The 23,678-nt window shown below is 43.5% G+C and overlaps 1 protein-coding gene and 1 long non-coding RNA gene across 13 annotated transcripts; one reads left to right on the top strand and one right to left on the bottom strand.

The window, feature by feature from the left end:
- Positions 1–81: 81 nt before the first annotated feature.
- Positions 82–10,170, bottom strand: LETMD1 (LETM1 domain containing 1). Of its 11 annotated transcripts, none has more exons than XM_014461723.2 (9): positions 9,996–10,170; positions 9,292–9,443; positions 6,561–6,680; positions 5,871–5,953; positions 3,657–3,843; positions 3,432–3,533; positions 3,180–3,332; positions 1,969–2,065; positions 82–1,043 (listed from the first exon to the last, which is right to left on the bottom strand). In XM_014461723.2, exons 2-9 carry the CDS (start codon positions 9,361–9,363, stop codon positions 973–975), a joined length of 885 nt encoding a protein of 294 aa, XP_014317209.1. In that variant the 5' UTR covers positions 9,364–9,443; positions 9,996–10,170; the 3' UTR covers positions 82–972. The 11 variants fall into 11 exon arrangements, with proteins under 11 accessions (XP_014317209.1, XP_006095710.1, XP_023615511.1 ...); XM_006095648.2 differs by having other exon boundaries at positions 6,561–6,676; XM_023759743.1 differs by having other exon boundaries at positions 6,561–6,676; positions 9,887–10,128.
- Positions 10,127–21,436, top strand: LOC102421187. 2 transcript variants are annotated; one of them, XR_002830961.1, is made up of 4 exons: positions 10,127–10,481; positions 13,919–14,069; positions 20,417–20,579; positions 21,301–21,436. It is a non-coding gene; the product is annotated as an uncharacterized LOC102421187 (long non-coding RNA). The 2 variants fall into 2 exon arrangements; XR_330252.3 differs by lacking the exon at positions 13,919–14,069.
- Positions 21,437–23,678: the final 2,242 nt, after the last annotated feature.

The raw sequence follows: 23,678 nt of genomic DNA, 5'->3' as shown, positions 1-23,678 counted from the left end.
TCAGAAAGTTCTATTCCATTCTCTCCCCAATAGTCAGGTTGAGTCTCGGAGCCTTAGCAAAATGATTAAAGTATGCATAAGTGATTTCAGACAGTCTTTACTTGGGTTAAAAACAGAGCTTCATGCATTTACAGTAAGTTACTACAGGCCACTGATATGCCTTCACAGACAAAAGCTAAGCCCAACCTACTGTCTTGATGCAGGTCTCCTGGGCGGGTTAGTACTGTACAGGTTTGATCCATGGCCAAAGGCAGCCATTTTCAGTTAAAGTTGGATGGCTGCAACACAGTGGAGGTAGCGAAGAGTTTAAGATCCACAGGTTGTGGCACAGACCAGAGATTAAGACAAGGGTGTGAAGGTTATAAATATTGGGTAAGGAGTCAAGAAGGACTTGTAGTTCCTTGTATCTTGTCCATTAGAATGTTCCCATACGTTATTCACTAAAAAAAAGTAAAGGTGGTAAAAGGATTTGAAAAGGAAAGAGGTTAACCCACTGAGGGGGACAAAAAATTCCTATTTTTGGTCATCTCAGGGTTGAGGGGAGCATCATAGTGCATGCATGTAAGTGCTCTAGTTTAAGTAGTGCTGTTCCCCTCACCGGCCAGAAAATGGCTTGAACAAAAACAGCTCAAAAGAATATGGCAGTGAATAAGTCCTAGGCCAAAGGAGGATTCCCACCTGGGCCGAAGCTCACTTCCCAGAATCTGAAATTAGCATATTACAGTAACAGCCTAGTACAGTGGCTGCTTCCAGTGTCAGTTAATTCCAAGGAAGTTGGGATGAAGCTCCCAAGGGCTACCCCCGGTAAGAGGGTTTGTTTCAGTTCCAGCTCCCACGAGTGTACCACACGGAAGCTCGGGCACCGGCTCCTCTGCCTCACATCTAACGGCACCCAGACTCTGCCGACAAGTGCTGGTTGGTCCCACGCTGCTGGACTGTGACGGCAGGACAATGCCATCGCTCCATGCTCACTCAGCGCCGTGTCCCAATGTAGTTGGTGGAAAGCAGGACCACGTTGTGAAGCAAAAGAGACAGCTCAGCTTCTGAAAACACCATCAGTGTTAATGGTTTGGCCAGGGAACAGTCTGCCTTCTAACTGCCTTGGTTTACAGGTCTTGAAACTGGAGGTGGGAAGCCCAGTGCAGGGAAGTAATGACGTTAAGGGGCTGTTGTTCTCAAGTTCCCCTTCTTCATTCCAGTATCTGCATGTATGCTTTTCTTTCCTTCCACCACATATGCCTACCTACTCATCCTCATTTCTGGACTCTCCTGTGACAGCAGTAGAAAACGCAGAGATAGTAATGGTACCAAACATCACTGCCACCCTTGGGATTCTTCTGGTAGAAGCTGGTGCTCTGGGGACATTTCTCAGCTCTACGGAGATTAGCAGGCCTACCCTCATATTCACAGGCTTAAAAAACATCAAGGCCTACCTAGCCAAAGGTTCCAAACAGGGGACCCACCAGCCTAATACCTACCCTTAGAAACTTTCTGATCAGCCAGCTGAGTGGTTTTGTGTTTTTTTTAAATTTAGACTAGTACTTCTCAACTAGGACAATTTGGCTCTCCCCTCAACTGGGACATTTGGCAATGTCTGGAGACACTTTGGGTTGTCAGAACTGGGGCGAGGGGGTACTACTGGCATCTAGTGGCTATAGGCCAGGAATGTTGCTAAACATTCTATAATGCACGGGACAACCCTCAGGATAAAGCTTCAATAAGGCCAAGGTTGAGAAACTGCTTTAGACAAGCACGTGCTCATGCTCATGCTTCCACAATCCCCACTACTCACTCCATCTTGCAAGGTCCACTTCGTGACCTGCTTGTAGGCTAATGAGTCTGTGCCTTTCATTTAGACATACATGTAGATAAGGGTCTCACAGTACTCAATAATTAACTCCAAAATAATCTTAGAATAAAATACAAAAATGACTTGGATTTTGGTTATGCAATAGGGGTTTGTCTAACCTTTCAGGTTGCAGGAAATCTGCAGCCATTCTGCCAGCCAAGTTCGACACCGCTCTTCAGCAATATGGGTAGAATTCAAGCCACGAAGATAACAAGCCTGTAACACTCAGAAGAGAAAGGTCCTTAATAATCAGAGCGAGTATGCCCAGGAAGTGTAAACCTACAACCCCAAATCTCCTTTAAATTAAGTTACAACCTCATCCCAAGAGGATGGCGTTCTCCATGGCAATCTGAACTATGATGACAAGCAAAGAGGCCTGTATAATCTAAAACAGTAGGTCTAAAGTATAATGCCTTTTTTTTTTTTTTTTAAATCCTCACCCAAGGATATTTTCTCCATTGAGTTTTTTAGAGAGTGGAAGGGAGGAAGTGGACGGGAGAGAAAGAGAAACATCGACGTGAGAGACACATCAGTTGGCTGCCTTCTGCACGCGCCCCGACCTGGGCTGGGGATTGAGGCTGCAATTAAGGTATGTGCCTTCGGTCCATGGGCCGGTGCTCTAACCACTAAGCAAAATCGGCCAGGACTAATGTCCTTGGTTTTTGGTGGTTTTTTTAAAGTATATTTTTTATTGATTTCAGAGAGGAAGGGATAGGGAGAGATAGATTGAAACATCTATGATGAAAGAGAATCACTGATCAGTTGCTTCCTACATGCCTCCTACTGGGGATCGCAACCTGGGCATGTGCCCTTGACCAGAATCGAACCTGGAACCCTTCAGTCTGCAGACTGGTGCTCTATCAACTGAGCCAAACCTGCTAGGGCAATGGTCGGCAAACTCATTAGTCAACAGAGCCAAATATCAACAGTAAAACGATTGAAATTTCTTTTGAGAGCCAAATTTTTTAAACTTAAACTATATAGGTAGGTACACTGTTATTAACTTAATTAGGGTACTCCTAAGGCTTAGGAAGAGCCACACTCAAGCGGCCAAAAAGCTGCAGTTTGCCGGCCACGGGGCTAGGGCATTGTCCTTGATTTTTGAAGGACCAGAAGAAAAGAAACATAAACCATAATGAGTGTGGACAATTCCTTCCCAGTAGTTAAGTTCACTGAGGGGGAAAAAAAGACCTAGAAATGAGGTAAGAGAATCAAGAGCTTGGATTTTGCTATAACAAGCAAGACATAACGAGCTCTCTGTAAGCTCCCAGTCCTGAAAACTCAAAAGTCCACCAAGAATTGAGGGTTGATATTGCAATGAAGCTCTTACCGATTTCACTTCCTGATCAGTCAGCTGGTTAATCCCCAGCTTTGCCAAAGCCTTGTCTAGTTGATGAATCACAGTGGTATGAGTCTTTAAACGATGTCTTAACAAGGGAGAAGGCAGGTAAGTTGTGAGAAGCATGGCTCGACTCAAGGCTTTCTGTGATATTAACAACACAGGAGGAGCAAGTCAACATAGTAGTATTACTGCAAGCAAAGACCTGAAGTTGTGAAAAAGAGAAAGCCGTAGAGTACTCACTATTTGCGAAGCATGGAGTTGATTCATGCCCAGAGGATGGTTAGAGAAACTCTTTCTCAGAGCTAGGATCTCATGTATTGCTGGGTGGGTACCACGCTGTATCTTGGGAGAGGTAAGAGATTGGCAGATGTTAACAAAGTCCTGACTAGCCTTCCTATCTGATTTTCATGCACACTGGATCTAACAAGATTCCTAGTTTGGAACAAGGGTTAATTGGAGGAATACCTTGGTGCACAGCTCTGTCATATGCCACCGGAGTCCTTCATCAGAAATGAGAGGGATAACTTTTTCCAAATAAGAAAGGATTTCTGGGTGGGACTTTTTCCGGATATCATGATAAATATGTAAGAAATCAATTTGTTGCTTTGGGGTCCAGAAATGTCTGATCAGCAGTTGCCTAGGAAACAGGTACCTGAAAGGAAAGGAACAACAAAGTCACTTGCTGACATTGGCATCTTTCAAAGTGAATAAAGAAAGCATTTGACAGACATGAATAATAAAAAGAGATGGAGACACTGCTTTGCTAACACACTGTCTCAGACCAAGGTTTAAGATACACTAAAGTACAATTTCAAGCAACATTACTGAGGTTCTGTGAAAGGAAGTAGTAGTGGAAGCAGCACACATGCAGCAATCAGATAAAATGACTCTTTTTGAACTAAAGCAAGTGAAGCACATATTTTGGACAGAATTACAGAGCTGGACATGGTATGTAATGTTGACAACCTCAAACAGTAACACAGTCCTTAGGTGTATACAAAATGGAAAAGACAAATTTGCTTTTAATTAATTTCTCTATTTGTGAGGTGGGTTTAAAACATGGCCATAGCCCTAGCAGGTTTGGCTCAGTGCATAGAGCATCAGCCTGTGGACTGAATGGTCCCGGGTTCGATTCTGGTCAAGGGCACATGCCTGGCTTGCAGGCCCGATCCCCAGTAGGGGGGCGTTCAGGAGGCAGCCAATCAATGATTCTCTCTCATCATTGATGTTTCTATCTCTCTCTCCCTTCCTCTCTGAAATCAATAAAAATGTTAAAAAACAAAACAAAAAACATGGCGACAAATTCTCTGGCACTCCTTTTTTTTTTTTTTTTTTTTAAATATATTTTATTGATTTTTTACAGAGAGGAAGGGAGAGAGATAGACAGTTAGAAACATCAACCAGCTGCCTCCTACACATCTCCCACTGGGGATGTGCCCACAACCCAGATACATGCCCTTGACCGGAATCGAACCTGGGACCTTTCAGTCCGCAGGCTGACGCTCTATCCACTGAGCCAAACCGGTTTGGCTGGCACTCCTCTTATTGAGAAATGTCCCTTTTTAAAATCTGGGTAACTGACTCAACCAATAGAAGAGAGCAGAAGTGAGTCTTGACCCCAAGGCTAGGTTATAAAAGGCCATGCAGATTCTTATTTGCTGACACACTCACTCTTAAACCAGCAGTCGGGTATCCCTCGAGGAATCCCAGATTGAAGAGGGTGCAGGCGGGGCGGAGGGGACCCCTCTCCCATACACGAATTTCGTGCACTGGGCCTCTAGTTATTAATAACGAACTACAGCGTTCGCTAATGACTGATTACTATAATCGTGTTGCATTCATTTCCCTTACGCGCCTTACACCCAGGCGCACCATTTCTCTCCATTAATACTAACAGCAAATATTTTAGCAGTGGATTGCCATGTCATTAGTCTTGTACTGACTTGTTTGTTGTGCTCAACAGGAAATATTTCACTTTCAGACAACAAGAAAAATAGGTTTATTTGTGTTACGCTTATTAATTTGTGCAGTTATTCCGTGTCTGGTAAGTTAATGTTCAAGAAAAAATATTAACTTTTATTAAAATGTTCTATTATTGCCGAAACCGGTTTGGCTCAGTGGATAGAGCATCGGCCTGCGGACTGAAAGGTCCCGGGTTCGATTCCGGTCAAGGGCATGTACCTGGGTTGCGGGCACATCCCCACTGGGAGATGTGCAGGAGGCAGCTGATCAATGTTTCTCTCTCATCGATGTTTCTAACTCTCTATCTCTCTCCCTTCCTCTCTGTAAAAAACCAATAAAATATATTTTTTTAAAAAAATGTTCTATTATTTTGTGTTAACAATTACTCATTTATTTCAGTCCTTTGTATTCAGCATGTCTCTATCGAAATAAACCTACATTTCTATGAAAATTGAAGCTTTTGGTTTTTTGCGGCCCACATAAACCTAAACCTTGTTTATTTGAACTGTGCTAGCCTTTGAGTTTGACATTACCTACATCTACAGCTGTTTAAGAAACCTAGGTATTACGGAGTGGCTTTTATGAACCTTGGGCTAATGCTAATGAAAAGATTAGAGCAGGAAGTTTGATAACTTCTGCCTAGCTTCTGATGGAAAGTTCTTCTTACATAAATTTTTTTATTTTCAATATGCCAGGGAGAGAGAAGTCTATACTCACATTAGCAAGAAGACCAGGTAGTTGGCAAAGGGTGGAATGGAAATAATACCCAGAAAAAAACACTTGGTGATATCTCGACGAAACTAAGCAGAAATAAACACAGATGCAGTTTTAACCCACATTCTTAATGGACAATCCCTCCATCCCACTGTGCAGTAAACTCCTGCAGCCCAGCAAAGGATCAAGGTTATTGCTATCTACATGTAGTTGGTAAGTTCCTTGAGGACAGAGCCCTGATTGACTTTTGTATCCCAAATATTGTCTAGTACGTACAGGCACCCTGACATTATACCAAATACCTCAGTGAGTTCTTCCTGCTCTGCAGAACGGGTCCTAGAATCTTACTCTCAGCTCCAAAACGACTCCAGTCACCACCCAATATTACTTTCCTGCTGCCTTTTAGAACCTTGCAAATTTTTATATGTTCAGGAAAAAACTGACTCTTAGTGTTTACAATTTTTATTTAGGAAGTGTGCCCCAAATTCCATGCAGCTCTGCTATGGAGGACTATACCTCTGAAAGAATCCAATTCTGACAAATAGTCTGATACTCTCATTTAGTTCAATACTTTAATCTTGTGGCAAAGGGCAAAAGCCTGATCAGTGGGGAACAAAATAGAAAATAACTTGAGATCTTGGTTAATTTCTATTACCTCACCATGCACTCTGGACGTCTGTCCCTGGCCCATACCTGTCTCAAATGCTCCATCTCCCGGTATGAAAGTTGATGAAACTTTACATTGTGCTTCACCATGTCTGCCTTTATTCTTCTAGACTTTTTGGCATCAGCCCATAACATCTGCAATCCTGCCTCATTAAAGTAGAGGACAGAGTGTGATGTTACCCCAGTTTGAATCATACCACAGCTTCCTATTTCAAGTTTACCCACCGTACACAAACTTGTCCCTGCCCAACATTACTCTACATCAAAGCTCCCATCTAGGTCACTTGAAATTCTTGTGAGGCCAACCTGTATCTCTTTTCTCATCCCTTTTTCCCGCAGCACATCACTTCTCTTCTAGCCAAGTGGGCCTTCTGTGATCTACTATGGAATGGTCTCCCTTTTGTGGTTCATTACTCATTCCTTTTTTTAAAAAATTCCCACCAGAGGATCTTTTTTCCATTGATTTTTTAAAAATATATATTTTTTGATTTTAGAGAGGAAGGGAAAGCGAGAAAACGAGATAGAAGCATCAATGATGAGAGAATCATTGATCGGCTGCCTCCTATACTCCCCCCACTGGGGATTGAGCCCAAAACCTGGGCATGTGCCCTTGACTGGAATCGAACCTGGGACCTTTAGGTTCACAGGCCGACACTCTATCCACTGAGCCAAACCAGTTAGGGCTCCATTGATTTTTATGTTGTGTTTTTCCCCCACTGATTTTTAGAGAGAGTGGAAGGGAGGGAGGGAAGGGGAATGAGGGAAGAGGGAAGGGAGAAGAGAAGAAAGGAAAAAGAGAAACATGGATGTGAGAGAGACACATCGATTGGTTGCCCATGTATGTGGCCTTGACCAGAATCAAATGCTTTACCCTTTGCTGTGTGGGCCAATTCTCTAACCACTGAGAACACCGGCCAGGGCGTCATTCCCTTTTTAAAATAAAAATTCAGGGGACGGGGGCGGGCTGGAGAGGGTCAATGTGGGAAAAAGAGGGACATATGTAATACTTTCAACAATAAAGATTTAAAAAAATAAAATAAAATAAAAATTCGCCCTGGCTGAGTGGCTCAATTGATTAGCGTATCATCCTGTACACCAAAAGGTTGTGGGTTTGACTTCTGGTCAGGGCACATACCTAGGCTGCGGTTCGATCCCAGTTGGGGGTCGTAAGGTAGCAACTGATGTTTCCCTCCCTCCCTCTCTCTCTAGAAGATCAATAAAAACATATACTCGGGTGAGAATTAAAAAAATAAAAATTCAAAGTTCGCTAACCTCAGGAAGTCTTGCTCAATCAACCCTATGTATTCCCTAACCAGATATTTATCTCCTTTCTAGAACATTTGTATAATTACTGTAATTCAACATATTTCTATGATTGCATTTTGCTCTTCATTACATAATTCTTACATTTATCTAGAACTTTAGTTTTTAAAAATGCTTTCCTATTTATGAGTGAAATGATAGAATGTCTAGGTTGGCTTCAAAAGAATACAGGAGAAGGCATGTTTAGAAATGAAATAAGATTGGCTGAAGTGAGGTTGAGTACACTGGAGTTCATTATATTATTTTCTCTACTTTTGTGTATGTCTAAATTTTTCCACAATAAAAGGCTTAACAACAAACCAACCAAAATGCTTTCACACCCTTTTCTATTTGAGCCTAGTTGTAAAGTGGGAGCAGACAAAGCAGCCATTTTTTTATCTCCACTTTACAAATACGGGTAAGCAATTTGCAAATCCACAAAGCTAGTAATTATGATACTATGTGGTAGTTTATTGTAACTGTTATTATGACAAAAGTATAGAGAATAATAACAGTTATAGTACATTTATTGAGCACTTACTAAGAATCAGGCCTTAAATACTTTACATGTATCAATTTAATCTCCACAACCATGAGGTCAACAGGTAGGTTCCATTATTATCCCCAATTCACAGGTAAGAAAACCAAAGGACAGCCCGGCTCGCGTGGGTCACGGGTTGAGCGTGGACCTATGAACCAGGAGGCTGCAGGTGGAGTCCGGGTCAGGGCACATGCCCAGGTGTCTGGCTGGGTCCCCAGTGGGGGGCGTGCAGGAGGCAGCCGATCAATGATTCTCTCTCATCACTGATGTTTCTGTCTCTCTCCCCCTCTCCCTTCCTCTCAGAAGTCAATAAAAATATATACTAAAAAAAAGAAAAAGAAAAAACCCAAAGGACCGAGGTTAAGTAACTGGTCCAATCAGCCAGTGACAAGCTGGGATTTGAACCCAGGCACTCTGGCTCTCGAGGGGACGCTGACACTATACCATCTCCTGGTGACTAGCAGAGCTCTGATCGGGACCAAAACAGTCCGAAACCAAGTACTACAGCACTATTTCCACCACATGCTGCCTCGGACAGATCTGTGATAAGCATTAAACCACATTTCTTATGGGCCAAGTCAACTGCTAAATCAAAGGGCAGGTCCGTGCAGCCATAGATCCCTGCCCTTACGCACAACAAAGAACTTCTACTATAGTCAAGTGTGTGGTTAAAGAAGTGCAAAAATACCTATATTCCCTCTGGATACTGTTAGAAGTTGTTTCTAATAAAACCTTTCTAGCAACATCCTCAGGAAGTGCTAACTTATAACATTAAGTTTAATACTCAAGCATTTGTGAAACATAAGACATCCCAGCTCACGTTCCCAGAGCAAAACCTGCCAATTATCTTGCTCGAACCCTCTGACATCGCCCGCGAGCCGGTTCCGCCGGTTCCCGTTTCCGTTTTGTTTTTACCTTTAGTGAAGGTGGTGTACAGGAGATAGAAGCGGGGGAAATTACGTTCCAAAAACCGATGGTATTTCCCATTGATCGCTTTGGTCTTAGTCGCCACGTACGAGATTAAGCTCTTCACATCTGCCTTCGGGGAAAGGTGGAGCTTTGCAGACCTACAGGGAGGACCAGAGAGACCGTCTGGGAGTCCGCCCCAGCGCCCCTGCCCGCGGGGCGTCCCCGGCGTCACACGCGGGCCGCGGAGAACGTTTGCCGAGACCCGAAACCTCCGGATACCAGGAAGGTCTTGGGATCCAGGGAGAAGCAATCACACCGAGAAAAACACAACCGGGGCAGACGACAGGCTGGGCAGCAAGCGGCGGCGGGCAGCGGCCGGAGCCCGGCGCGAGCGAGTCCGGCGCGAGCGCGGCGCCGGGGGCCAGAGCGGCGGGAAAAGGCCGGAGCCGTGGGGTCGAGGCGAACACCCGGACAGCCCGGGCCGGAAGCGGGAGGCCGAGAGCTGACCTCGCGAGACGCGGGGCACTCAGAGTTCAGAGGGTCAAGACGCCAGGGCACTAGCGGGGGTCGGGGCGCGATTTCTGAGCAAAGGAATAAAAACCTCCAGGTCAGGGCGTGGAACCCTGACAACCAAGAGACAGCATGCAAGCAAGGATAAGACACTGGAAGGGCCTGTACATCAGAAACGCGGCTTCCTCCAGGGCCCTCACCAGGGGGCTCCCCAGGCCAGTCCAGAGCGAACAAGCTGCAGCCTCCGCGTGACATAAGGTCGAGGGGTGACCGCCGAACCCCGCAGAGCAGCTCGAGCCCAGCACAGCCTGGAGAGCGCCATCTTCTCGGCGAGGGAGGGGGAGGACAGGTCTTCTTCAGGTCAAGGTTCACCGTGATGCGCGTCCCTTTGACGGCGCGTGCGCATTTCTTGACAGCTGATTGGCAACCACAGACCGCTGGCCACACGCTAACCCGGCACTGAACGCGCCCCGAGGCCTGAGTGCAGAAGCAGGGCCAGGATTGGACGCAGCCAGTACTTCCTGCTTTCAAGGCGCCGGAAGCAGGCTATCCCCGAAGGAGCGAGTGCTTCTGCCCGTGGTAGGCTCTGTGATCTTGAGGACGTCCTCTCTCTGAGTGACCCCTCTCGATTCCCTAGGGCCGCGCTTGCCCTCTGTCCGAGTCTCCTGCATCGGCGCCTGGACGCGGTACGTGCCAGATGTCCATTTGGCAATGTCTGGGGCCACGGCGCCTCCTGGGTGCTGGGAGGACCCGCGGCGCCCTCTAGTGGCGGCGGCGTGCCTAGGCCGGGAACCACCCGTGGCCAGTTAGCAACTGGTGGCAAAGGTCGGGAGCCTGGGAGCGGCCTCTCGAGTCGGCGTTTCCCAAGTTAGTGGGGAAATGTCTTTCCTTAAGCGCCTCCTGCAGACCAAGCTCGGGTCTCAGCTTGAATGTCACTTTTCTTCCGAAAGTTTTTCTCTGACCAAAGGACACACATTTTCTCATCACCCTGTGTATTTTTTAATAGCACTTACCACTGACATCGTTTATATATTTTGTTTCCTTGTTTGGCAGGCTCCCTAACTAGGCTGGGGGCAAGTGTTCTGTCTCGTTCACTGCTATACCCTAATTAATTTTTAACAAATTAATTAATAACTGAAACTGGGAAGGGTTCCCAGAAGTGGCACTTAGCTGCCTCCAACAGTTAAGACCTCTTGAATACATATGAACCCTTTGAGTGCCAACCAATATCCTAGGAACTGTGCTAACATTGCCAAGGCATGTTTGCTGATTTTACAGCAGTTTAGGAAAAAAATTATGAATCGCAAGTAAATGAAGTTACATATTAAAAAACTTAAGGAAACCTTTACTACATTGACATATTTAGCAATATCATCATCACTAATAAAAGCAGACTTAGCCCTGGACGCCATGTTGAAGCTTTGATAGCGCTCCCGGCACTCTAGGGGTTAATACAGGATGGAGCAAACGTAGGTTTACAGTTGTTTGTATGGAAAATAATACAGTAATAAATAGTAATTCAAGAATAAACTCTGGTTTCTGTGGTAGGCAGTTAGGCATGAGCAGGGCAAGGACGATGGGCCAGGTACGGAAGGTCACCAGCGTGGAAAAGCCCCAGGTACCCAATGGAAACATCCATTCGGGTAACTGCTAGAGCTTGGGGGGGGGGGGGGTAGAGGAGTAGAAGAGAAGGGGGATGGAGAGGGAAGGAAGGGCTTTCCAGTTTCCTCTGAACCTAAGGATAAAGTTCAGACTCCTTAACCGGGCCTCCCTTCCCGGCCTCATCTCCTGTCTCATTGTCGCTCTTTCCCCTTAGCTCTCTCTGCTAAGGAATATCGGCCTTTCAGTTCCGCCAACGGCCAGGCAAGCCACTCTATACCCCTGGTCTTTTGCACCTGTTGCTCTCTGCGTGGCGTTTCTCCCCTCCCTTCTAGCTTGTCTTGCAGGCGCCAGCGGAAATGGTGGTAATAATAGCTAACACTTATGGAGCAGATACTACTGCCATCATTTTTCTTAGGGCTTTACATGTATTAAGTGGTTTAATCCTCCCTTAACTTCATGAGGTAGATACTATCGTTAGCTCCACTTCCTAAGCGAGGTTAAGTAACCTAATCAGTATTTGAGTCAGCAGTTGAACCCAGACAGACTGGGCCCATGAATTACTGCAGTTTGTATATAAACAGCTCTGTTACAGGAAACGCTTTCTTAAGCCCACAGAGTTAGGTTTCCCTGTTATTCATCTTGTAGCTAGCTATAATTATCCTTCATAGTACTTAAAATAATTAACTATAGCATTGTGCTCTCTTTTTTGCATTCTAATTTCTTTATTGATTAAGGTATTGCATATGTGTCCTTAACGCCCCCCCCCATTGCCCCCCACTCCCCCCCCCCCTCAGCATTATGCTCTTAATGACTGCTTCCCATTTGATTCTCAGCTCACTGTATTTCTGGTCCCTAGTACAGTCCCTGGCACAGGAGGTGCTTATTAAGTATTTATTAACTGAATACATATACCTGAGTATAAAGTAATATTTTTCCTCTCAAAATAATTCCTTTGAGCCCACCCAGTGTGGTTAAGCGTCGACCTATGAACCAGGAGGTCACGGTCGGGTACATGCCCGGGTTGCAGGCTCAATCCCCAGTGTGGGGCCTGCAGGAGGCAGCCGATCAATGATTCTCTCTCATCATTGATGTTTCTATCTCTCCCTCTCCCTTCCTCTCTCTGAAAGCAATAAAAATATATTTGAAAAATAATAATTCCTTTGAAAGGAAATTGCTTTATATTTTGTGTTCTTTTTTTCACTAATAAATAGTTAATTTATTCACTAATTCCACAATTATTGAGCTTCTCCCCAGGCCAGGCATTGTTTTTGTTGCTTGAGATAAATCAGAGATTAGATAGATAAAGAGTACAGCCCTACCTGGACGGTGTGATCAGTGGTTGAGTGTCAGCCTATAAACCAGGAGGTCACAGTTAAATTCCCAGCCGGGTCACATACCTGGCTTATGGACTCCGTCTCGAGTTGGGGGCGTGCAGGAGGCAGCTGATCAGTGATTCTCATCATTGATGTTTCTCTCTGCCTCTCCCTTCCTCTCTGAAATCAATAAAAACATATTTAAAAAAAAAAGATTGGCCCTAATTGGGTGGGTAGAGCATCGTCCTGATACACCAAGCTTGTGAGTTCGATCCCCAGTCAGGGCACATACAAAAATCAATCAATGAATGCATAACTAAGTAGAACAACAGATTAATGTTTCCCTTTCCCATCCTCTCTCCCTCCCTCCCTCTCTCTCAAATCAATTAATTAAATTTTAAAAAATGAAAAAAAGATTACAGCCCTACCTAGTATAGCTTACATTATAAAATGTTTGAGAGATTGTTTGGAATACCAGAGTGAGGTGGTATTCTGGGGCCTCATGTAAAGATTAGATCTGCTTGGGGTCCTCAGGTGTAAAGATTAAAGATTTGAATTTGATTTAAAAGGTCCTAGGGAATCATAATGCATTTTGCCCAAGGGAATGGCAAGATGAAGGTGATATTTTGTAAAAATTACTCTGGAGTTAATATGGATTAGAGTGGGAAGAGACTGGAGGTTCAGGATATCATTAAAGTTACTTTATAACCATCTGGATAAGAGATAGTGAGGAACCACCAGACTGGTGACCATCTTACATGATCCCAGATTTGAGCTCCCCAAAGCCATGTCATTTAGCTTGTCATCAGCATTTGTTGTTGTTCATTTGGCAAACATTTGAGGGCCTGCTCTATACCATTCTGCTAGGTTCCAGGGAAATAAAGGCAAATGAGAGGCAGGCCTTTCCCTCTAAAAGCTCAGAGGTTTAGTAGAGAAGGTTTAATAGAGAAATAATTGTGGCCCTAGCTGGTTTAACTCAGTGGACAGAGCATTGGCCTGTGGACTGAAGGGTCCCGGGTTTGATTCCGGTCAAGGGCACATGCCCAGTAGGGGGCGTGCAGGAGGCAGCTGATCAATGATTCTCTCTTATTGTTTCTCTCTTTCCCTCTCCCTTCCTCTCTGAAATAAATAAAAATTTATTTTAAATAATAATAATAATTGTGCTTCCCCTTCTCCCCTCTCCCTCTCTCTTCACCGCTCTCCACCAGGTGAGGGCACTGTGGGAAGGCAGTAAGCCAGAGAGAGAGCCATTTCCAGAAACCAAACCAGGTGGCTTCCTGATCTTGGACTTCCTGCATCCTGAACTGAGAAAATAAATGTTTATTATTTAAGCCACACAATCTATGATATCAGTTCTAGGTTTGTTTATTTATTTACTTAGTCCCGGGTTTAGGATTCAAATGCCCAGAAGGGCAACACACCGGAGAGAATGAGGGCCCCCAGGAAAGATGCCCCGGGTACTTTGTTACATTGTGTCAGATCCTCCACATTCGCAGGAGAAGCCAGAAATTCAAGTTTGTAAAGGTTGGCACTAATTTGAAAAGATTTTAAGAGGAAAAAAATAATTGTACTATCACGTGAGAGGTGCTGTAACAGGAAAATGTCTAAGGTACAGTGAGAGTTAAAGGAAGGAGTAGTAATAAATTCTGGTGGTGGTGATGGTGGTGCATCCAGATGCAGAGAAGTCATGTTTGAACTAGATCACGGAGGATAAATTGGAGACTGACGAAGACAAGTACTGCGAGGACTGGCTTTTTGGAAAGAGGGAACGGTATGTGCAAAGATAAGAAAGACTGGAAACTTTTCAGGAAAAGATAAACCTCTTGCTAGGACAGATAATAACTGCAGTGATCTGCCACCTGTAGATACTAATTCATTGAGTTTGACAGGTTGGTTTGCGACAAGTTATTCTTCCCAAGGCACTGAAAAAAAAAGTGCCAGCATGAAAGAATTTTAATAACCAAGGGTTTGTATTAAAACTTCTTAATTGCATTCCTTTTTTCTTATGTGTTAAACATGTTTTAAAAGGAAAAGAACAAAGAATACTATAACATTCATCTATGTATCTACCACCCAAAATGAATAAATAATGTCAAACCTATTTTCTCCCAAGTCCCATTTCCCTTTCTTCCTTTAGGCTGCCCCTTTATGTCAGTCCACTTTTAATACTTTGTGTATATATACAGGGTGTCCCCCCAAAAAATGTTTACACACTCTGAATAATTATATATTCCAGTGTTCAAATCTGAAAAAGAAGACTTCAATTAAGCTATCAGATGTTAAAGTGTGTATACATTTATACCCTGTATTTGAGCATTTATATGACAATTTATATTTATATATAAATAAGTAGTATATAGTATATTTTTAAAATATATTTTATTAATTCTTTACAGAGAGGAAGGGAGAGGAATAGAGAGATAGAAACATCGATGAGAGAGAAACATCGATCAGCTGCCTCCTGCACACCTCCTACTGGGGATGTGCCCGCAACCAAGGTACATGCCCCGACCAGAATCGAACCTGGGACCCTTCAGTCCGCAGGCCGACGCTCTATCCACTGAGCCAAACCGGCCAGGGCTATATAGTATTTTTTAATGTTTTAAATATTCCGGCGCACTCTGCCTCCCAGAGCATGTTTGAGCGTTTCCCTTCCTCCTCTTCTCCAATAGCCATGCCTCTCCTACACCCTGAGGGTCCCCATAAGATTTGCCACCAGGGGAACAATGTGCAGTGGCAGCTCCTCCTGGGCTAACCCTCGGAGCCTGTCTCCCAGGCCCCCTTTTCTCTGATTTTCCAGTGAGCTGACAGCAGCCCCGCCTTGGCTTCTTTCTTTCCCATAACGTTTCTAGAGCCAAAGCAGCCGACCTAGTAGTCTCTCTCCTGTTGCTTCTATCCTAAGCCCTTCCTTGTCTCACTGTCCCCAACTTTAATAAACGTGCTCTCAAAATAAAATGAGAAACCATATATTTGGTTTCATGTTGTAACTGGACAACCCATGGGTCCGGACTGCCTGTCACGACTTGAGCCAATTAAGTGAAGACAGAGTTGAATCATAAATGAGCATTTATCCCAGTACTGCTGGGAGAATGGGAGAGCAACAGGTCACCCACAGACATCTGCTCTCCAGCCCCCCAGAAGCCAGCTGCTTATATTGGGTAGGACAAAGATTACATGGGGGAGCAGGAATCCCGGGCATGGGGAAGTAGGCAAGGTGGGCTGTGGGGAGCTGGGGCGGGACGCCATTGATGGACCTCATTCCAAGGTTGACTCCCAGGTCCTGGGGATGTACAACTCCCAGCCAGTTTCACATGTGCTTTGTTTAATCAAAACAAAACAATCACGGTTAACAGAGCATGATTAATATTTCTTACTTTATTTCTTATAGCTAGTCCCCAATATTCTATTTCTGCCCCTAACAATGTGGCATTTTTCTGTTTTGTTTCCCTCAAATTTGTTTTCAGAATTCATCCATGTGATGATATAGACCAAGTTCATTAATGTTAGCTGCTGTGCAGTGTTCCATCACCAGAATACACTCCAGTTTGTTTACCTATTTGTTACTGATAGACATTTACAGTGCTTGCATGTTTCATTATTACAAACACACCATTGCAGGGAACATCCTCGAAGATGTCTCTTTGTTCTTAGGTATAAGAAACTTAAGCAGTGTTTTCAGACTTTTTTTTTTTTTAAACCAGATTCATTTTTTCAATAATATATTTTATTGATTTTTTACAGAGAGGAAGGGAGAGGGATGGAGAGTTAGAAACATCGATGAGAGAGAAACATCGATCAGCTGCCTCCTGCATACCCCCTACTGGGGATGTGCCCACAACCAAGGTACATGCGCTTGACCGGAATCGAACCTGGGACCCTTCAGTCTGCAGGCCGATGCTCTATCCACTGAGCCAAACCGGTCAGGGCTCAGACTGGTTTTTAACCGTGACTCATAGTAAACACATTTTATATCAAAACTCACTTCTTACATTTTATATTCTATTTCATTTTTGTAAAATGCTGGACACGACCCACTTGATTGATTTCAGGAACCACCAGTGGATTGAGAAACACCCTGCTCTAAGGCAATAGACCAGCCATGGGCAAACTATGGCCCGCGGGGCGGATCCGGCCCGTTTGAAATGAATAAAACTAAAAAAAAAACAAACCGTACCCTTTTATGTAATGATGTTTACTTTGAATTTATATTAGTTCACACAAACACTCCATCCATGCTTTTGTTCCGGCCCTCCGGTCCAGTTTAAGAACCCATTGTGGCCCTCGAGTCAAAAAGTTTGCCCACCCCTGCAATAGACGGGACAAAGGATGTGTGTTTTTTCACCTTGAGCAAGTAACATGTTGCTCTCCAAAGCAGTTGTATCCGTTTTACAGGATAAGAGTCCTCCTAGTTTCTCTACACCCTCATGATGGAAGAAAAGGCTGCTGTAATAAATCTCACCAAAAGTAACCTCACAGGGTGATCTCATCATAAATTCCTAACTGGGAAGGTCATGCTGGGTAGTTTTGACCAGGCCTGTAACTTCTTTAGTGAAAGGTTTTTAAATTACCCTGTCCATTGTTCTTGTGCATCTAGGTTAACCTTTTAAGAAATATAGATATTTTTTATTGATTTCAGAAAGGAAAGGAGAGGGGGAGAGAGCTACAGAAACATCAATGATGAGAATTATTGATTGGCTGCCCCCTGCACACCCCCTACTGGGGATCAAGCCCACAATGCGGCCATGTGTCCTGACCGGTAATCTAACCGTGACCTCCTGGTTCATGGGTCGACACTCAACAACTGAGCCACACCAACTGGGCTGTAAGGTCCCTCCTTAATGTGCATAAAAGAAACTGCAAACTGACATTTTTTTGAAGCATTTGAGATCTTTGCTTCCTGGCAGTTGTGGTCAGTTTGGCTCAAATAAACTCAGGTTTGGATGTTTCTTGTGTGGACATCACCAACACTTAAAATGGTCCGACTTTTAAATTATTGCTAACCCAATAGATGTGAAATGAATCTCATTGTCCATTTACTCTGTATTTCTCTGATTACTAGAGAGAGCTGATTTTTATATGTATTATTGGTTATTTTAATTTCTTCTGGTAATTCATTCCTTTTGTTCACTTTTCTATTGGGCTGTTTATATTCCTTATTATCATCAGTTTGTAGGACTCCTTTATAGATGCCAGGTAACAGTCTTTCTGATAAACCTGTTCGATGCAGATATCTACTGCCTGTCTTCCCATCTGTCACTTGTAATTTAACCTTGTTTAATATGTTTTTCATGTAGGAGTTTTGTGGGGTTTTAAAAAAATGTTTTTATTGATTTCAGAGAGGAAGGGAGAGGCAGAAAGAGATAGAAACATCAATGATGACAGAGAATCATTGATCGGCTGCCTCCTGCGCGCCCCCTACTGGGGATCGAGCCTGCAACCCTAGCACATGCCCTTGGCTGGAAATCGAACCTGGGATCCTTCAGGCCGACACTCTATCCACTAAGCCAAACCAGCTAGAGCTCATGTAGAAGTTTTTAATATTTGTTATACTAAATTTTATCAAAATTGTTTATTATGACTTCTGCTCTTTCATAATTTGCCTTAAGAAATTCTGCCTTAAGAGCATAAAGAGCCCTAACCGGTTTGGCTCAGTGGATAGAGCGTCAGCCTGCAGACTGAAGGGTCCCAGGTTTGATTCCGGTCAAGGGCATGTACCTTGGTTGCGGGCACATCCCCAGTAGGAGGTGTGCAGGAGGCAGCTGATGGATGGTTCTCATCGATGTTTCTAACTCTCTATCCCTCTCCCCTCCTCTCTGTAAAATTCAATATAATATATTTTTTAAAAAGAGCATAAAGATATTCTATATTTTTTCAGATAATTTTGAATTTGTTTTATAAGTTTAGGTCTTTAATTCACATGGAGTGTATTTTTGCCTGTTCCTTTTCTATCTTCTGAATTTCTGGGCTCACTATTTGACTTTTCACATTTCTTTCTGTAGTGGTTATCTTTCGCATTCTAGCCATTTTACTTCATCCCTGTGAGTTTTTTTCTTAAAAATATCAGAATGGGAATATAGATAAGGCCAAGGCTTAGAAAAGTAGCTCTTTGGAGGCCTGTAAGAAGAAACAGATGGCAAAGATGAGGTAAAGGGAATAATTGGAAGGAATCTCTGCAAAAGATGATATGCAAGGGTTATTCACCCATCACACCCAGAACCTGAGGGTCCTAGAAGAAGAATTATCCTTGTGGGGAGAAAAGGTGTTTCAGACAGCTGGCCCTGAAAGGGAAGAAGTGTAGACTTCTGACAGGATTTTTTAAAATCCTCACCTGAAGGTATGTTTTTCATTGAAGAGAGAGAGAGAGAGAGAGAGAGAGAGAGAGAGAGAGAGAGAGAGAGAAAGAAACATGAATCGGTTGCCTTCAGTTCCCACCCCGACTGGGGATCAAACTCGCAACCTGGGTATGTGCCCTGACTGGGAGTTGAACCCTTCAGTGCTCTGGACAATGCTAACCAACTGAGCCACACCAGCCAGGGCACACATCTACTTTTTAACTGCACCTCTCTGCCCTGTCTGCAAGCCCTGTGAGCTTTTTCTGGATTGCACTAGAAGATTGTGCAAGAGAGTCATACAGAAGTTGGTGAGACGCAGGTCTTCTGCTTCACATTGGAAGGGTTCAGTGCCCTCCCCATCTTCTTCCACACAGGCACGCATCTCCTACCAGGGGTAGGCAAACTTTTTGACTCGAGGGCCACAATGGGTTCTTAAACTGGACCGGAGGGCCGGAACAAAAGCATGGATGGAGTGTTTGTGTGAACTAATATAAATTCAAAGTAAACATCATTACATAAAAGGGTACGGTCTTTTTTTTTTTTTTAGTTTTATTCATTTCAAACGGGCCGGATCCGGCCCGCGGGCCGTAGTTTGCCCACGGCTGTCCTAAACTCTAAGGGACCTTGAGACTTGTAATCAGGGCAGCAGTGGGCAGCAGCAGCTGGTCCCAAGCTAATCCGCTGAACCTGTCCCCAAGGCCCCCTTTTCTCTGACTTCTCAGTGAGCCAACGCTGCCCCACCTAGGCGCTCTCCTGTTGCTTCTTCTACCCTAAGCCCTTCTTTGTTTCACTGTCCCCAGCTTTAATAAACATACCCTCAAAAAAAAAAAATGAAAGGGTTCTGCTGAGGCCAGCTGAAGCCAGTTTGTGAGAGAAGACCTGTAAGGGAAGAGGAGGTTATCACTTTCAGAGGAGCAGTATTCCAAATGACAAGAAATAGCCTTTGATTTCTACTGTAATCGTTGAAGTCATAATCATCATCGAAAGCCTTTATCAGTGCCTGCCTGCAACAGGCAATCAAAAGGAGGACACAACTACATTTAGAATGCATTATTCATGAACAAGTCTAATAATTTGCACTACGAAAATTAATATATATAGATGAGTAAAGGACATATCTATATGATAATAAAAAAGGCAGACCAATCTAGCCACTGTGGACAGTAAAGAATTAACATCAAACACATCAGAAGTCAGTGCAATTCCATGATAAGGGCATCACTGGGCGCAGAGCAGTGCCTACCAGGGGTTGGTTATAGGGGTTCCAAGTTCAGGGAAACCGATTAGGGAGGGCGGTTCTCTTGCTTTCTGACTCCCTCCACTTTTTTTCCACCCTGCGTACACACGCCCCACCCCAAACCTTTTCTGTTCCAGGCAACATAACCCTTGGTAACGCTCGAGTTCAGAGGAACTTTTACTTTATGTGAGTCTTCGGCTCTGCCTACGGGGACCTTTACCCAGCATCAGCAGGAACCACCCTCAGGAGCCCTTTTGTGCTGCCCGGCACGTCCACAGCAATTAGAGCAAAAGGACAGAGGTAAGGGAACTCCTGGAGAGAGATTTTCCCCACCCAGCTGTGGCAGGGTCACCTAGGGTCTCTTCCATCAGTCTTGATATTCACCATGATGCATGGCTCATTATCTAGCCATCACCACTTACTGAACTTCTAGGCACATTTGCACAGTCAGCAAGATTCATAAATGTTTTACCTAACTGAGTCAATATTAGAAAGACTTCAAGGATTTTGCAGTTTGCCCTGGCCGGGTAGCACAGTTAGTTAGAGCATTGTCCCCATATGCCAATCCCTGTCATACAAGAATCAACCAATGAATGCATAAATAAGTGGAACAACAAATCAATGTTTTTCTCTCTCAATAAAAATTTAAAAAATGATTTTGCAGTTTAATATCACTATCATAAAATTACTAGCATATATTTAATGTAGGACAAAGGAATAATATGTTCACATACACATACAAATTGATCTTGTCTCAGGGTCTTTTTTAAAATTTGTTGATTTAGAGAGAGAGGAAGGAGGAAAGAGAGAAACATTGATTTGTTGTTCCACTTATTTATGCATTTATTGGTTGATTCTTGCATGTGCCCTGCCCCAGGGATCGAACCTGCAACCTTGACATATCAGGAAGACACTCTAACCAACTAAGCTACCTGGCCAGGGCTTAAATTTATTTTGTAATAGAATGTATCACCCCCTGACATATACTTATTGACTTGTTTATTATTTGTCTCCCCCACAGAACCAGTTCTCTAAGAGCAGGAACTTTGTATGTCTTTGATCATTGCTGTCTTCCAGAGCCTAGAACAGAACCTGGCACACAGTAGATGCTCAATGTTGTATTTATTAAATGAATGAAATTAAATGGAACAAACATATGTGTTCATGTGTTCTTATTCTTAATGTATGATGAAGTTAAATAGAAGACTCAAAGATGTCTTTTTTAGAATAATTTTTTTATTTTTCAATTACACTTGACATACAATATTATATCAGTTTCAGGTGCACACCCCAGTAATTAGACATAACTTAAGTAATGATCTCAAAAAATCTCATACCCATCTGACACCATACCTAATTTTTAGAATATTATTGACTATACTAGAGGCCCGTTGCACAAAGAGATTCGTGCAATAGGCCTTCCTTCTCCTGGCTGCCAGCACTGGTTTTCCTCTGGCACCCAGGACCCAGGCCTTCGCTCTGGCCGCAGCGGAGAAGCCAAGCCTCTTCAGTCTTCAGTCGTCTTCAGTCTTTGCTCCGTGCCTGTATATGCAAATTAGCCGCCATCTTTGTTGGGTTCATTTGCATACTCATCCTGATTGGTTGGTGGGCGTAGTGGAGTGACACCAATTTGCATGTTTCTCTTTTATTAGTATAGATTCCCTACACTGTACTTTACACCCCCATGACTATACAAACTACTAATTGTGCTTCTAAATCTCTTTCCCTTTTTCACCCATTTCCCCAACACTCCTCCCATCTGGCAACTGTCAAACTGTTCTCTGTATCTATGAGTCTATTTCTGCTTATTCATTTATTTTGATTTTTAGATTCAATTGTTGATAGATATGTATTGCCATTTTATTGTTCATATTTTTTAATCTTTTTCTTAAAGAAGACCCTTTAACATTTCATGTAATACTGGTTTGGTGGTGATGAACTCCTTTAGCTTTTTCTTGTCTGGGAAGCTCTTTATCTGACCTTCAATTCTAAATTATAGCTTTGCTGGGTAGAGTAATTTTGGTTGTAGGTTCTTGGTTTTCATCACTTTGAATATTTCTTGCCACTCCCTTCTGGCCTGCATAATTTCTGTTAAGAAATCAGCTGACTGCCCTAGCCGGCTTGGCTCAGTGGATAGAGCATCAGCCTACAGACTGAAGGGTCCCAGGTTTGATTCCAGCCAAGGGCACATGCCTGGGTTGCGGGCTTGATCCCCAGTATGGGGCTTGCAGGAGGCAGCCGGTCAATGATTCTCTCTCATCATTGATGTTTCTCTCTCTCTCTCTCTCTACTTCTCCCTTCCTCTCTGAAATCAATAAATAAATATATTAAAAAAAAAAAAAAGAAATCAGCTGACAGTCGTGTGGGTGCTCCCTTGTCAGTAACTAACTGCTTTTCTCTTGCTGCTTTTAAGATGCTCTCTTTGCCTTTAACCTTTGGCATTTTAATTATGATGTGTCTTGGTGTGGGCCAATTTAGATTTATCTTGTTTGGGACTCTCTGTGCTTCCTGGACTTGTATGCCTATTTCTTTCATCAGATATGGAAAGTTTTCTGTCATTTTTTCAAATAGGTTTTCAATTTCTTTCACCTTCTTTTCTCCTTCCAGGACCCCCATAATGTGAATGTTGGTACACTTGAAGTTGTCCCAGAGGCTTCTTACACTATCTTTATATTTTTTTTTATTCTTTTTTGTTTTTACTGTTCTGATTGGGTGTTTTTTTGCTTTCTCATATTCCAAATCGCTGATTTGATTCTCAGCATCCTCTACTTGTTGATTTCCTATAAATTATTCTTCATTTTAGTTAGTGTATCCTTCATTTCTGACTGGTACTTTTTTATGGTTCCTAAGTCCTTTTTCATGCTATTTAAGTTCTCACTAAGTTCCTTGAAGTTCTCAGTAAGTTCTTTGAGCATCCCTATAACCATTGTTTTGAACTCTGTATCTGATAGTTTACTTGATTCCATTTCATTTAGTTCTTTTTCTGGAGATTTCTCCTGTTCTTTCATTTGCAACATGTGTCTTTGCCTCCACATTGTGGCTACTTCTTTGTGTTTGTTCCTATGTATTAGGTAGAACTGCTATGTCTCCTGGACTTGGTAGAGTGGCCTTGTGTAGTAGGTGTTCTGTAGGGCCTAGTGGTGCAACCTCCCAGTCACCTGAGGTGGGTGTTTCAGGTGTGCCCCTGTGTGGGCTGTGTGCACTGTCCTGTTGTAGTTGAGCCTTAATTGTTGTTGGCATCACTGAGAAGGATTGATTCCCAAGAGAACTGGCTGTGAGGACCAGCTTCAACTATAGCAAAAGAGCCTGCTGTGCAGGAGTTGACCCTAAGGAGCAGGATTTCCATGGGGCTTTGGTGCTCATGGAGTCCACCCCTTGAGTCTGTCGCTCATGGAGGTG

This window comes from Myotis lucifugus, unplaced genomic scaffold, assembly GCF_000147115.1.
Source record: "Myotis lucifugus unplaced genomic scaffold, Myoluc2.0 scaffold_160, whole genome shotgun sequence".
In the NCBI taxonomy this organism is placed as follows: Eukaryota; Metazoa; Chordata; class Mammalia; order Chiroptera; family Vespertilionidae; genus Myotis; species Myotis lucifugus.
This window is presented reverse-complemented; position numbering and strand designations above follow the sequence as displayed.

Excerpts from the sequence above, each read along its gene's own strand:
- LETMD1 (XM_023759743.1), bottom strand. The coding sequence starts at position 10,050 with ATGTCACGCGGAGGCTGCAGCTTGTTCGCTCTGGACTGGCCTGGGGAG. Across the intron at positions 9,444-9,886 it reads TTCCACGCCCTGACCTGGAG|GTCTGCAAAGCTCCACCTTT; the intron begins GTTTTTATTCCT and ends TCCTCCCTGTAG. Across the intron at positions 1,044-1,968 it reads GATTTCCTGCAACCTGAAAG|AAGCTGAGCTGTCTCTTTTG; the intron begins GTTAGACAAACC and ends TGGTGTTTTCAG.